General features: G+C 32.0%; 1 protein-coding gene across 3 annotated transcripts; it reads left to right on the top strand.

The window, feature by feature from the left end:
• The first annotated feature begins 4,312 nt into the window (after positions 1-4,312).
• On the top strand, positions 4,313-13,926 carry LOC145323748 (6-phosphogluconolactonase-like). Of its 3 annotated transcripts, none has more exons than XM_080166251.1 (14): positions 4,361-4,449; positions 5,451-5,488; positions 5,622-5,708; positions 6,337-6,454; positions 8,762-8,865; positions 9,143-9,254; positions 10,396-10,475; positions 10,776-10,835; positions 11,014-11,077; positions 11,407-11,494; positions 11,850-11,937; positions 12,350-12,471; positions 12,852-12,992; positions 13,483-13,926. In XM_080166251.1, exons 1-14 carry the CDS (start codon positions 4,431-4,433, stop codon positions 13,571-13,573), a joined length of 1,212 nt encoding a protein of 403 aa, XP_080022377.1. In that variant the 5' UTR covers positions 4,361-4,430; the 3' UTR covers positions 13,574-13,926. The 3 variants fall into 3 exon arrangements, with proteins under 3 accessions (XP_080022376.1, XP_080022377.1, XP_080022379.1); XM_080166253.1 differs by having other exon boundaries at positions 4,391-4,449; positions 5,451-5,509; positions 5,643-5,708; XM_080166250.1 differs by lacking the exon at positions 5,451-5,488 and having other exon boundaries at positions 4,313-4,449; positions 5,584-5,708.
• The last annotated feature ends 1,062 nt before the right edge of the window (positions 13,927-14,988 follow it).

The raw sequence follows: 14,988 nt of genomic DNA on the forward strand, positions 1-14,988 counted from the left end.
ATTTAATATTTTAACGCAAAGGAAGTGTTGCCACAATCGAATTCTTTTCAAATACAGTTTTCTTAGATTTACTCTATTATGAACGTAAATTTTTTATTTATGAAAAAAGGATTAAATACTTCAATGTAATTCAAATATCAACATGAAGTGAAAAACTTAATTCATTCCATAAACAAATAGAATAAAGGTCTTATCGCTTTGGTCAATGAGAGTTTAATGAGGATTATTGGAGCACTATGAGTTTTAAACACTTTACCATTGGAAGACTCGAGCTCATTTATAGACGTTTATTTCCTATATAGATCTGTCATGGATCTTGATGCAATAAAGCAGGCTGTTTTGTAAATGTTAAAAATTGTAAGATTTCATTAAATAAAAGTAATCGCAAATATACTTAGTAAATAAAGGTTTTATGAAAGACTTCATAAAAGCAAAGTTGTTTAAAATTTTAAATATATAATTTTTGCTTTTCTTGTCATGATTATGCGGCAACTCCTAGGGGGTGAAAATTGAATTTGAAATTTTCAAATCTAATTTTCTCAAAAAGGCTGTAATATTTTGGTTTTACCTAAAATCATCATGGTTTTATGTCTAATTTCACCATACATAGGTCATAGAGCTCGGCACTTACTTTTGTCTTGATTCAATTGTAGCCTGGCGTGGCTTAGACTAATGAACATTTCTAATTAATACACATAAAAAGTTATAAGGATATACAGGGTGGGGCAAATAAGACCGGACAAATTCTAACTTCTAAACAAATGAACATAAAATCGTCAATTTTAAAGATTTTATTGAATTTAAAAACTGGCAAGCAAAATAGGTATATGACTATTAGATTATTCAATAAAATCGCCGCCAGCCTCAATCACCGCCTTCACCCGCCCCCTGAACCGCCCGCAGGCCCTGGTCACCATGTCCCTGTCCAAGCTGGCGAATTTCTCCTTGTTGGGGGCAATGAGGGAGGTCTTTGTTGTATAGGCACGTCTATTGGTGCATGCTTCAAAGTAGCCCTAGGCCCAAAAGTCCATTGAATTAAGATCGGGCTGCAGGGGGCCCCATTTCCTTAGAAACGTAAGTAACCGCAGGATCCAAATTCACCCAACTTTAACGCTACTCTTTGACACAGAGGCTCTTATTTGGACCACAGTTGAGCTGGAACGGCGTTCTATACCTTTTTAGAAATGGCATGAAGATTAAGTTAGGGTTGTCAGCGCAATTCATAGTCTAAAATGAGTTTTTAAGTTCCATATGGGTCTCTAACGTCGAGAACTGAGAAATTTTCACGATTTTACACAATTTCTTACATCTTAAAATCTGCCACGCTTCACTTTGCAGGAGTACTACAGCCAAGCCACTTTAGATAGAGAGCTCTAGTCTTTTCTAGTGTCTTATTTATGTATCTAACAGTATCCCTAGCAAGTTGCATAACTCTACCTCATCTACAGATGGGCTGAGATCCGATTTAGTGGGCCATAGTCGAGAATCCAGATTATTCCACCGGCGCATTTCGAATCTGCCTTGTTGAACATAAGCGCGGCCAGGTCGGTGTACGAGCCCATCTTCGTCCAAAGATTTTTTTGTGCTAAAAGGTAATTACCTAAGCTTTTTATAGTGAGGTCAAACGTCCTGATTGGTCAAGTAGTTTTGGTGCTATGGCCGTTTAAAGTTTGTCCGGTCTTATTTGCCCCACCCTGTATATTAAAAATAATATTTTAGACAATTAATATTCTTATCTTTTCTTCAAAATACGACTTAGATCACCCTTTAGAATAGCTCGGCTACTCTATTACTTAATTCATCTGTCTGTCTGTCCGTCAATACCATTTACATTATAACACGCCACCAAATATTTTTTGTTAAAAAAAGAAAGAAAAAATTATATGAGAGTGCCATCTCTTTAAGGGGTTTGTCATACCCCATAAGAATAGACTTAAACCTTTTCTTGACCGATATTAAACGTAACTGAATTTATGATTTGAGTCCAATCATTTACGAGATCTTAATAGACATATTTGTTACATATGCTTCGCTTCCTATGGTTGCTATAATCATTGTAAATATAGTACAAAAATGTATAATCATATATTAATAATTAAATTTTTCAAACACGAGTATTAAAATTCTCACGTTGTAGCAAATAAATGTGCCAATCTTGGAATAATACAAGAAGAACAATAACATAAGCAACATAAGAAGTAGCTCAATAGCAAACAATAATTAAAAAACAGTATTTGGCCATAAGTTTAAAATGCCTACAAAACAGACCTTTTTTGACCTAAGATACTGAAACAGTTTTCTTACAAGCCCAAGTGATCAGTTTTCAAATAGCTTTCTATTTCATAGAAAACTGATGAAAATACTAAAAAAATATGCAAATTTGGGTGTAACCTTTTACATGTATGGAAATGAAATCAACAGATCAAACATATAAAAAAGTAACAGAATTTAGATCTATTCTAAAATGAGAAATAGTAATTGGGTTAATACCACACTAAAGTTTCAAAAATATAATTCTATACCTATATGAGTGACTACTATTTCTAATTTTTACATTATGAATTATTTTTGACAGCTTTTTTATAAAACAGTTTGCTTTATTGCATCAAGATCCGTGACAGATCTATATAGGAAATAAACGTCTATAAATGAGCTCGAGACTTCCAATAGTAGAGTGTTTAATACTCATAGTGCTCCAATAATCCATCATAAACTCTCATTGACCTAAAAGACCCATTATTTTACTCTATGAAGAATAAATTCTTTTTTTTATTTTATGTTGCTATTTGAAATATACTATTGTATTAAATTTCTATTCATAAAATAGAAAATTTAAATTTATAAAATAGTAAAGAAAACTTAGTTTTTAACCCTTTCAGGACAATAATTTGAAACAAAAAAATACTAGGATCCTAAAATATTTTAAAGAGAGAGAGACAAATTATAAATACAGTTTTAAATAAAAATAATGAATTTAAAAAACGGAAGGAAAGGGAAGTAAGAGATAGGGACATTTAATTTTTAAAAAATTATAAAAAAACAAAACTAAAGTCGTAGTAATCTTTATGTGTAGTAACTTTTTTTGTAGTTGGGTTGATATTCAGGAATTGGACAATGGAAGAAAATGATTAATATTCAGGGATAGGACAATGGAAAAAAAGATTAATATTAAGAGATAGGCCAACGGAAGAAAAAGATTAATATTCAATCTAGCCAATAGCAGGATAATTTTAGAATGCCGCCTCTAGTAGATAAAATCCTCACAACCATTCTCCCCTTTAAAGAAGTGCAGGGTTGTGGCCTGAACTGACACATTACAAATTTTCCCGATTTTGTATTACTTTTGAGGAACATGATTCCAGTTACGTCATATTTTTCTTTCCCGAAAAAGGGAAGGGGGGAAGAAAATCTCTTCAAAAGAGATGGGGAAAACCCCTTTTCTCCCATCTGTTTTTTCTTCCCCCCTTCCCTTTTTTTCTTTCCTCCTTCCCTTTTTCGGGGAAAGAAAAATATGACGTAACTGGAATCATGTTCCTCAAAAGTAATACAAAATCGGGAAAGTTTGTAATGTGTCGCCTGAACTTAGGGTGGTTTGGGTGGCTGCAGCATATAGAGCTGATACTTCTAAATGTTCCTTAGCTTTCTTAATGTTACACAGTTTGTTGTAGTGTTTGGATGAGCAATTTAGCGGCTATAGCTGCTTTGTTGAGGTTGGCTGTTGGTGACTGCATCTTATGGTTGCTGAATTTAAATTTGGTGGCTCACTGGTTGGTTATTGGGTGACTTACCACGAAGCAGAGTTGACAGTGAGACTTATAGGATAACCTGCCAAGCCTTGAAGCTCATGTTTAGGCTTCTGAAAGCTGGATGGCTAATTGCATCTTAGGCTGCTAAATGTCAGTATCTTTTTTTAATGTGCCCAAGCAGCTAAAACTTTTATTTCTAAATACATTATTCTCTGGTGCTAAAAAAAGAAATCAATTTACTGATGCATTTCAACACACAAAAGTCCAAAGTCTGATTTAAGGGTCTGAATTCCAATATCAGTTTCTGCATTCCTTCCTACACGACAAATCAAATGATAATGACCTTTTATGCGTATTCAATGTCGGCTTTTCCTACGCAAACAATGCACATGCGTAGCTGTACGCAATTGCATCGCGACCAACTTGGTCAAATACCATAAAAAAATACTTGTTGCAAAACTTTGAGTTGCGCAGTGGAGAAAGATGTTATTATTTAGAAACATGCCTGGCCCCTCAACTCAATCTTTGGACAAAATAATCTTCTTGGTTTTTTTTCTCTCTTCTTCTCGTACTAAATACTCCAGTAAAGACCTGATTTTGGAGGGGTATAAATATGAAGCAGTTTTTGTTTTTATATCAGTTAAATTTCTGTTGTTGAATTATCACCGACAAAACCATCGCACAATGGCTCCTACTGCTTTGGGTATGAAAAATTTATTTTATCATAAATTCAATACTGGTAATGCTCCTCTATATGTCTTGCCTGTTGGTCTGTCTGTATGTCGGTAGGTATGTTATGCATAATACTTACAGTCTTGATCTTAAACAATGATTGAATAGATCATCACATATTACATGAAAACAAAATTACCGATGGAGTAGATAAAAAAATATTTGGACACTTCAGAATTCAATAATAACCCTTCCCCAACTCATTATTTTTAGCTGGGGAGCTACCTCCACCCTTTAATTTATAGGAAATGTGCTAGAGGGGGAATATACATCACCCTAGCAAAATTAAAGGGGTCGATACAATATGATTATTTATTTTTACAATTTGAAGGTGTACATCTATTTCTCGTCCATTTCTTATCCCTTAAGATCCATGAATTAACAGGATGAAACTTTTCCAAATAATCCCCCCACCCCCCATCCCCCAAAAAATAATTTTACAAATTGCACATAATATTGCATGTGTTTCAAATGAAATTAGCTTAATTTTGCAAAAATAATAATTTTGAATATTTTATAGTTCATTTGATCTGCTAATACAATTTTAAATAAGATTAACAAAAATTTTATTTAATTTTTAAACATTAACATCATTGAGAATTTATATATTTTTAAAACTTATCAACCCATAATTAGAGATATTTTAATCCATTCATCTATCTATTATCTATAACAAATATATATTAGATATATCGATCTATCTATATATATATAATACATAAATACATATCTATATATCCATCTATAAATCAATATATATATATATACATATATCGATCAATCTATCTATCTATCAATCTATATACATAATTTTCTATTTAAGGATTACCCCTATCCCCCCGCCCCACGAAGACCCTGTTCCTACTGGGAGGGTATGCAGACAAATCTATGCTGGCTCATAATAAATTAATCCATCTATCTATCTATCTTTCAAACAATTATCAATCTATATAAATAAATTTTTTATTTAAGGATTACCGCTAGCCCCCCGCCCCGCAAAGACCCTGTTCGTACTAGGTGGCTATACAGATAAATTTGTTCTGGCTCATAATAAATCAATCAATCCATCTATATATCAATCTATATACATACTTTTCTATTTAAGGATTACCCCTTGCCCCCCGCCCCACAAAGACTCTGTTTCTACTGGGTGGCTATACAGACAAATCTGTGCTGGCTCATAATCCCGCCGGGGGAGAGGGTGACGGTATATATTCCGTCCTTTTTGATCCAGGAATAATTACTTGGAATTTGTGTAGAGAATTATATCCTTAAACTGTTTTTAAGATACTTGAAACAGGGGTTGGACATACGTTAGGACGGACTTACTGACATGCCCTAGTTATAGAGCTTCGTGTTTAATAAAAATAAATGACCAAACCTTTTAGTTTATGTTACTTTAATAGAGTGACATACAAACGGAAGTACGAACGGATCCACGACAAACGCAGGAGTCCCAAACATCGGAGTGGACAAACGCAGGAGTGTTAAAATATTATTTTAAGTAAGTATTTCTATACAGGTTAGGTTAGGTTAAGATATGAATATACAAATAAGCCCCCCACAGTGGCTAGGCATTAAAAAAAAACTAAAACATGGTTTAAAATAGGTTAGGTTAGGTTAAGGGTCCACTCCTGCATTTGTCCACTCCGACGTTTGGGACTCCTGTGTTTGTCCAAGGACCGTACGAACATATCCTTATTATAGAGAATCTCTGCTATTTAAAAAAAATCACGAAACCTTGTAAGTTCTTTTACGTTGTGACAGAAGCATATTCGGACGGACGGACGTACGTCCCCTATTTATAGAATAGCTGCGCTCTCAGAAAACTAAGAAATCCAAAGTAATTTATTCCCTCCCAGAGGATGGCAAGCTCGAGACCCTGCACTCGTCCAAAGTTGAAACAAATCCTGCCTTCATTATGAAGCATCATAGCCTTGACATTGTCTACATGACTACTGAAGTTATTGATAGAGGTAAAATAGTTTTTGCCTTTGGAGTACTACCCCCCCCCTCCCCAACCCTTCTCTCTTCGTTTGTAATAAATTGGAAATATGGGATGGGGGGGGGGGGGTAGTTATTTTGACATACAGACACGAACACTTATACCTAAAATATCTAGTTTGCACTGCATTGGGCTGCACTGTTTATTACACTAGTCTCTAAAGTTTTACTAGTTTTCTTATACTGCATTTGCTTAAAAACTTTGGGGCTTTTTTGTAGTAATCTATAGAAGGGGTATTTCTAGTTATCATCATTGGGGATGTACAATGTATATCAATTTATCGGACATTATCTTATGCCTTTAGATCCCTGAGAGTCATATATTGTATCCTAATCAGTAACTGTAGAAAAGTCAGACGTAGATAGACATATACCCAAGATATCTAATTGTATAGAAGTTGCGCTCCAAGCTAATTAGTACAGTTATTGCAATTTTATCTTTTTTTCCAGATTTTTCCTCATATAAAACAATAAGACAAAATATTAAATAAAACAAGGATGAAACAAATCAAAGAACACGTATCCGAATACATGAAACAGGAATTTTTCTGTCTAAAATTGTTTATGGGATTCTATTTCTACAGATGGCTAATTATGAATTGTCAAGTGCAGGTTTTAGGCTATTTTTAGGAAGAACTTGCCCATAAAAAAATTTAAATATAAATTTTGTATTGCTTCATATAATATATTTGATATTAAAACAATGAATGGAAAATTCTTAAGAACAAAAATAGCCCTTCTGTAAAACAGAATTATTAGTTGAAAAGTTTGGACATTGACAGTTTAAACCAACCAACCGATAATAAAAGTACCCAAAGTTTTCAAGCCAACTAATGAGTGCATGTTTGTAAATCTTTGGGTACCAATATAATTTATATCCAATGTTCCCTCCCTCCCTGCTTATCGGAAAAGTTTAATAGAATGTAATTTACTTGCACCTATGCCCCTTGAGGGGTACTTGAGGAGGGGGGAGTTGAATTTGGGGGGGGTAATTTTTTGAGGTAATTTTTTTCTAGAGCAGATTTCCCTTTCTTGGGTGCGCGTGATAGTACACTACCCCAAAATAGTTATAAACCTTCCCAGGACCAATGAGAAGCTACCATGTAAAGTAGAACCCTATCGGTTCAGTGGTTAGCGAGATCCTTCGGTACAGACAAAAAAACTTATATAATAGGATTATTCTGTCCTTATGGAAAATTAACGGACAGTTTGACGGACACAGCAAATTATAGAGAAGCTGAAATTCTGATTTGATAAAATATGGAATTGTCAGAACGTTATAGACAATATCATTTTTTACAATTTTTCCCCAAAATATTGTTATAGAAAATTTCCTTTCTTATAAAATTTAATACTTTCTCCTTTGAACTGATTAGTGGTCATAGTTTTAAATGGAATAATTATTATAAGGATTGGTTGGATTAATAGACTATAAATGATAAACATTCAAGAATCTATTATGTTTAGCTTTCCTGAAAAGCAGATGTCTGTTGCTTTAGAAACAAGGATGACAACATCCATAAAAGCGAAGCACTGAAACAGTAGGACAAACGGACATTAACACTTATTTAGTGTCAGAACTGAATAATCAGAATATAAATGTATAAAAGTCGAAGCAAAGTTGTAAGTAAATTTGTTGAAAAACTGCTTTATACAGGATTATGTTTATGGACATACTTACATTTTTAGGACTTGATTATAGAGTTGCTTCGCTAATAACATTATACTTTGTTGTTCAAGGAATCAATTTACCAAAAATCAGATCAATCAGATGATTTTATCACATAAAAATTTGTTGTTAAAAAAGTAAAAAATCAACATGTTTAAAATGGACATACGGACATTATGGTAATGATTTTAGAGTTGCTACGCTTTCTAAATCGTACCTAATTACTAAAGGAAGCAAAATTTGAAATCGATAGGACAATTCTAACATGCCTTAATTAACGAAAAAAGCTATCCGTTACGGACGGACCGAACCTAATTATAGAAAAGCTTCGCTTTTAAAAATAGCCATTCTACTTTATATGAATTTTACCAGTGGTTACACCCCTAAACTGTATTAAGAATTCCAGCATTTATTTATACTAAGAACTTAATATTTTTTCCATGGGTTGTGAAAAGGAGTTTTCAAGTAAAATAGCCTAAAACCATTGAATACAAGAAGGAATATTCTTTAAAAATTAAGGCCCAATCGATATGTGAGCTAGAAGCTTATTTCAGATGAAAAGATAACCTTCTACTTACATTTTCGAACTTAAATTTTATATGTTTTACAGGCAGTGAAGTGTTGACTGGGAAGCTTGACCGCAGGACCGGTCATGTGACCATTATTGACCGCAAGAAAGTGTATGGCCGTTCAACCTGTCACATTGAATGGGATACAGGAAAATTGAGTTCTTCTGTCTATTGAATTTAAACTTTGATATGAAATTTAAAGATAATTTAAATTCATTCTTAACAAAAAAACTGTTAAAAATTGGTATTCTGTTCATTTTATTAATTTATGTTAACTATAGGTCTTTAAAAAGCCAATAACAAAACAATCATCTAATAATATTCAATATGGCTGACATATAATAGTCAATAAATTGTAGAGATGCTTTGATACTAAAAATATCTTAATGCTTTATAAATATTAGAACTCATGATTTCTGAACACAGGCAGAAAACATCTTATTGCTGTTAGTTATTGGGACAGTAAGATCACAACCTTTCCTGTCCATCAGGATGGCAGCTTGGGAGAGGCTGTTCAGGTCTACAGTGATCCAGGTATAAATAAAAAATTAGTCAATGTAATAGATAGATTGATTTATACATTAATAGATTGATTGATCAATTGATTTATTGATAGATTGATCAATAGATTGATTGATAAATAGATTGATTAAAACCTTGATTGATAGCTTGATCAATAGCTTGATCGATAGATTAAATGACAGATTGATTGTTAGATTGATTAATAGATTGATCAATAGAATGATTGAAAGATTGATAGAATGATCGATAGAAAGATCGATAGATTGATCAATAGATTGATTGATAGATTGATTGATAGATTAATTGATAGATTGATCAATAAATTGATAATTAGATTGATAGTTAGATTTATCAATAGATTGATCAATAGATTGATCAATAAATTGATAGATAGATTGATTAATAGATATAATGATAGATATATCAAAAGATTAACTTATAGATTGATAGATTGATCAATAGATTGATCAATAGATTGATCAATAGATTGATCAATAGATTGATCAATAGATTGATCAATAGATTGATCGATAGATTTATTGATAGATATAATGATAGATTGATCAATAGATTGATTGATAGATTTATAGATAAATTGGTAATTAGATTGATAGATAGATTGATTGATAGATTGATTGATAGATGGATTGATAGATTGATTGATAGATTGATTGATAGATTGATTGATAGATTGATTGATAGATTGATTGATAGATTGATTGATAGATTGATTGATAGATTGATTGATAGATTGATTGATAGATTGATTGATAGATTGATTGATAGATTGATTGATAGATTGATAGATAGATTGATTGATAGATTGATTGATAGATTGATTGATAGATTGATTGATAGATTGTTTAATAGATTGATTGATAGATTGATTGATAGATTGATTGATAAATTGATAGATAGATTGATAGATACATTGATCAATAGATTGATTGATAATTTGATTGCTAGATTGATCACTAGATTGATCAATAGGAGATGAATTGATCAATAGATAGAATGATAGATTGAACAATAGATTGATTGATAGATTTATAGCAAGACTGTGAGACATATATTCCAAAGCAATTCTAAAGCTCATTTCTAACACAAAATATATTACTGCTTAATTTACAACTTTTGAATATTTGTTTTGCAGGATGTTCCTATGTTGATGCAAAGAACCCAGATAGGGAAGAACACCTGGCTCATAGACAACGTTGGCCACATCTACATCAGGTCTGTTAAATTCTATGACATAATTCATTTGCCCACTTGCTTTGGGTTTTTTTTTTTTTGGGGGGGGGGGGGGGGGTTTGGGACAATGGTGGTACCCTACCCCAAAATAGTAAATCACTTTCACTGTAAGGGAGAACCATATCAGTTTAGCTGTTAGCGATAACCTTTGCTAAAGACAACAAATTTTATTATTTTTTAGAATAGGATAAAATTTTACTTTTTTGTAATTGAAAAATCTATTTTTTTTATTTATGCTACTTATCACCATTTCCAAATGAATAATTATAACTTTAATGTCAGGTGAATAGAGATCCTTACAGTGAACAAGTTTATTTGGTTCCAGATTTGGGCAGAGATCAGGTAATGCTAATTTGGATTTACAGGAAATTATCAGAAGATGGTTAGATATGTTGTGAAATATGAACATATATTACATTAGGTAGCAAATAGATAGATAGATACAAGTATGTTTGATTAAAGATTTTTGCAGGCAGCTTACTAAAAACAATTTAATTGGTTGATACTTAAATTACTTTAGGTTCATTATTTCAACATTCAAGATGGTAGTGTACAACACCTGGGAGTTGATCAACTAAGGAAAGGTAGGAGTAATTTTGTTATTTGTTTTTGTTGTTGTAAAGTAGAATCAAACAATATTCCATTGACATATAAGTATTTATCCGGATCTGTAATGATCAAGCACCTTAGATAGGAAAATAAGTTTCAAAAGATAGTCTGCTAACTGGAATACAAATGCTAATGAAGGACTGTCCCATCAATGTTAAAGTTGTGTAGTTTAATACTGTCCCTTTTAAAATAGACAGGACTGTAAAAATTTATAGATATCTGAGTTGCTATTTTTCTGTGTTGATACATACTTATTACAGAAAAGCTTTGCCAACTTTGATTAATAAATTATCCAATTCTAAAGGTGGTGGGCCAAGACACATGGACTTTAACATGAGGCACAAGGTTGTTTACATCTGTGGAGAATTAAACAATACTGTCACAGTTCTTAGGTAGGTAGTAGGTACCAAATAAAACACCTGCAAAGATTGAATTTTGCATTAAACCTAAAACTTTTAAAATTTCTTTAGCTATCTTCAATTTACATTTCTTGCACTGCACTGGTTGAGTTATTATAATCTCAAAAATCTATTATAAGGTCATATTTCCCATAAATGTGCTTGTATCCTGCAGATACTAGTATGGGATTAAACAAAAACATCAAATTTCTAGTTGGACCTAGCTAAAATCAAAATGTCGGTCTAGTACAACATTGAACAATTATGAATTAGCCTAATGGGAGGATATTACAAGGAACACATGATTCAGTCAACTGACAAAAGTCAAAAACAAATATCATGATTCTAGGTACAAGCATGGTGTATTACCCCAAGTATTGAAGGGAAACTTTAGTGGAGATGTCAACTCACAGCAGTCTCTTCTATCTGAAATACAGGTAACAACACATTTTCCAAATCTGGCATTGGAATCACAGAGAGAGGGGAGAATTGGCTGTTTATTACACTAGTCCCCAAGTTTTATAATAACGTTTTCCTATTTGTTGGCTCAACAAATTTGGGGATTTGAATTTTGATTGGTTGATTCATGTTATGTGTTCAAACGTTTCAACCACTAATCTTAATCTACAGATGGGGTAATTTTGTGTATCATCATTAGGGATGTACATCAATTAATCAGCCGTTGTCTTATCCCTTTAGATCCCTGCATTGGACTATTTCAAAGAGGGTAGGTAAATCTGCTGAGGCATATTTGCAGTAGGCAACAATATCCCCGCCCCAGTTGTTTCTTTAATGTGGGGGAGTCCCGATTTCATGGAACAGTCGTGAAATTTAATTTATATTGTTCAGATTGTTTCCTCAGTACCTGAAGATCTTACAACAAAATCCACAATAGCTGAGATGCGTCTTCACCCCTCTGGAAAATACCTTTTTGTTGGCAACCGAGGACATAATTCTATTGCTGTTTTTAGGTAAGCAAAATAAATCTAAATAAGGCGAAGGACATTTAAAAAACAATTTACGCTTTAATGTCAATCTTAATTTTAAAAAATCATGAATCCTTTCGAAGTATGGTGGGGTTTATATCTTGTTTTTATGTAACTGAAGAGGGGTGGGTAAGAAGGGAAGGAAAAGGGGAAAAGGTTGTGGGGAAATTTTCCTTTAAATTGTTTGTCAGAATCACATTCCCTTTTCCCTGCTTAAACTGTTTATTAAGCATTTTTGAAATAGGTATCAAAAATTTACTCTAACACCTGTAGATTAAAGATTTTAAATTTTAATTTCCTTTATTCATTGTGTCCAATTCGCTAAATGTTTCAAAACAGTTTAATTCATTTAAGTTTACATTCAGGGTTAGTGAGGAAGATGGAACCTTAACCCTGCTCAACATTCATTCCAGCCAAGGAGCATTCCCCAGACATTTCAACTTTGACAACACTGGAAACTATTTGCTGGTTGGCAACCATGCTTCTGATATGATTGTTGCTTTCAGGTTGGTAACTGTGTTCAAAAATATTTTTCCCAGATTTTTTCTATTCAACATTTCAAAATAAATAATAATCTCATACAAATAACTAAATTATATTATCAAATAGCAAATTTATAAGAAACTTTAATGTAATTTAAGAATTTTGATTTATAATATTTATTTATTACATTTCAGCGGATATAAAAATGTAGAATTATAAGATGAAAACCAGTTTTTCAGCCCCAATATGCTAAAGGCATGGGCTAAAAAACTGGTTTTCCTCTTATGACTGTACATTTTAATATTTGTAGAAAACTGGATATAGTACATTGCTATACATAATTTTTCAGTATGGCGGAGAAGTGGTTCTAACCAACCTGATATTAATCAGTTTCAAAGCATTACTGGAAAAAAATGTTCATAAGTTTATTTAAGCAATTTTAAAACAATTTTATATGGTGTTCAAAATATTTCTCAGAAAATTGTATTTCACGTAACTTCGTAAACTATTTAGAATATGTGAGAATGGTAAACTTGAGGTTTCAGACAAGATAGAGGGACTACCAAGTATAGTCTGGGTGACTCCCGTGGAGCCTGAGGAGTAAAAACAATATGGCGACTGAAATCAAAGACGACATATGTTAAGAAAATGAAATTTTCATAATGAAACTTATATTTCATACAGATTTTATTTTTATTACATTCAGTTTTTTTTGTATTTTTAGAAAAATTTATCAAGATTTAATTTTTTTTTATTCATAAGATGTTTAAGAAATGTACAAAAATAGTTTTAAATTTGCACAAATAATCAACAAGAAATATGACTAATTCGATTTAAACAATAATTATATCTTAATTTCATTCATTTATTGTGATTATTCAGTTTTTTCTTGTATCATTATGTTTTGTTATTTAGTACAATTTAAAGTGTATAAATAAATGTTTTGAAAACTTAAAACCTTCTTTTGGTCTTTATGCTGATACAGTTACCACTGTCAGAGTAAATACTTCAAGAGTATATAGGGTTGTGAAATTAAATATTAGGTAATTGCCATAAGAGAATATTAACAAACCTTAGATAATAAGATATACTAGCTAAACCCTAGCCTCTAGAGGATATGTTTTTTTTTTAAATAGGTAGAGAGGGGCCATAAAGATAGCTTAAAACCACCCCAAGACTTAAATCTGAAAATAGAATTGCCTAAAACTGTTATGTAAAGCTTAACTGAAATAGAGATCTTAATTGGTTCAGTAGCTATTTAAAAATTAAGCTTCAGATAAAAATACTTACCTCATATTACTGGAAAAGGATCTTCTTATATATAAATTCCTGTACAAAAGACACAGAAATGTTTATTGTGATCAAGAGGATGATAAAGGGAATAGTAGCTTTTGCAAAATTCCATAAAGTTGTGAGTAAGATAACTAATGCGTTTATTAGATTAAACTGTTTTTAAATGCACATTTGACTGGAAGCTTGCTCATAATTTTACGGAATATTACAAAAGCTACTATTCCCTTTATCCTTCATTTCTCTTTCTCTGTAAACCTAATATTTTCCCTTTTTGATTTGTAAACACAATACACAGGTTGTCTTTTGTCTGCTGCTGCTTGTCAGACTTTTATTTTTTCCTGTCTACAGAAATTATAAAGAGGAAAACTAACAAGGATAATTATGTTCATAAATTGTGAAGCTTTAGCTGAAGTTATGCATACTGTTAAAATCGTCATAAACTCTAGTTTTTGGAAATATATGTAACATATTTGTACTATTTGTAGTTTAGGAGCTACGTTAAAAAAAGTGAGAGAAAAAAAACTCCTAAACTATACCTATTACAGGAATGGTTATTATTTATCCAAAAACTAGTGTTTATGAAGATTTTAACAGTGTGCATAACATTTTTATTGAGACAAGACGTGCAATTCGAATTTAAAAATTTTATAAATTTTTCACACTCTTTAAATTGGTCACCGTCCATTAATCTTGAAAATTAGTCACTTTGGAAAGACCGGTATTCAT

The sequence above is a fragment of the Acartia tonsa genome, chromosome 7 (assembly GCF_053477335.1).
Source record: "Acartia tonsa isolate MP-2025a chromosome 7, ASM5347733v1, whole genome shotgun sequence".
NCBI classification, from domain to species: Eukaryota; Metazoa; Arthropoda; class Copepoda; order Calanoida; family Acartiidae; genus Acartia; species Acartia tonsa.

What these genes read in the sequence shown, in the direction of transcription:
- LOC145323748 (XM_080166250.1), top strand. An exon ending in GTTGGCCACATCTACATCAG is followed by an intron (nt 10,476 to 10,775) that starts GTCTGTTAAATT and finishes CTTTAATGTCAG; the next exon opens with GTGAATAGAGATCCTTACAG. An exon ending in GATATGATTGTTGCTTTCAG is followed by an intron (nt 12,993 to 13,482) that starts GTTGGTAACTGT and finishes TAAACTATTTAG; the next exon opens with AATATGTGAGAATGGTAAAC.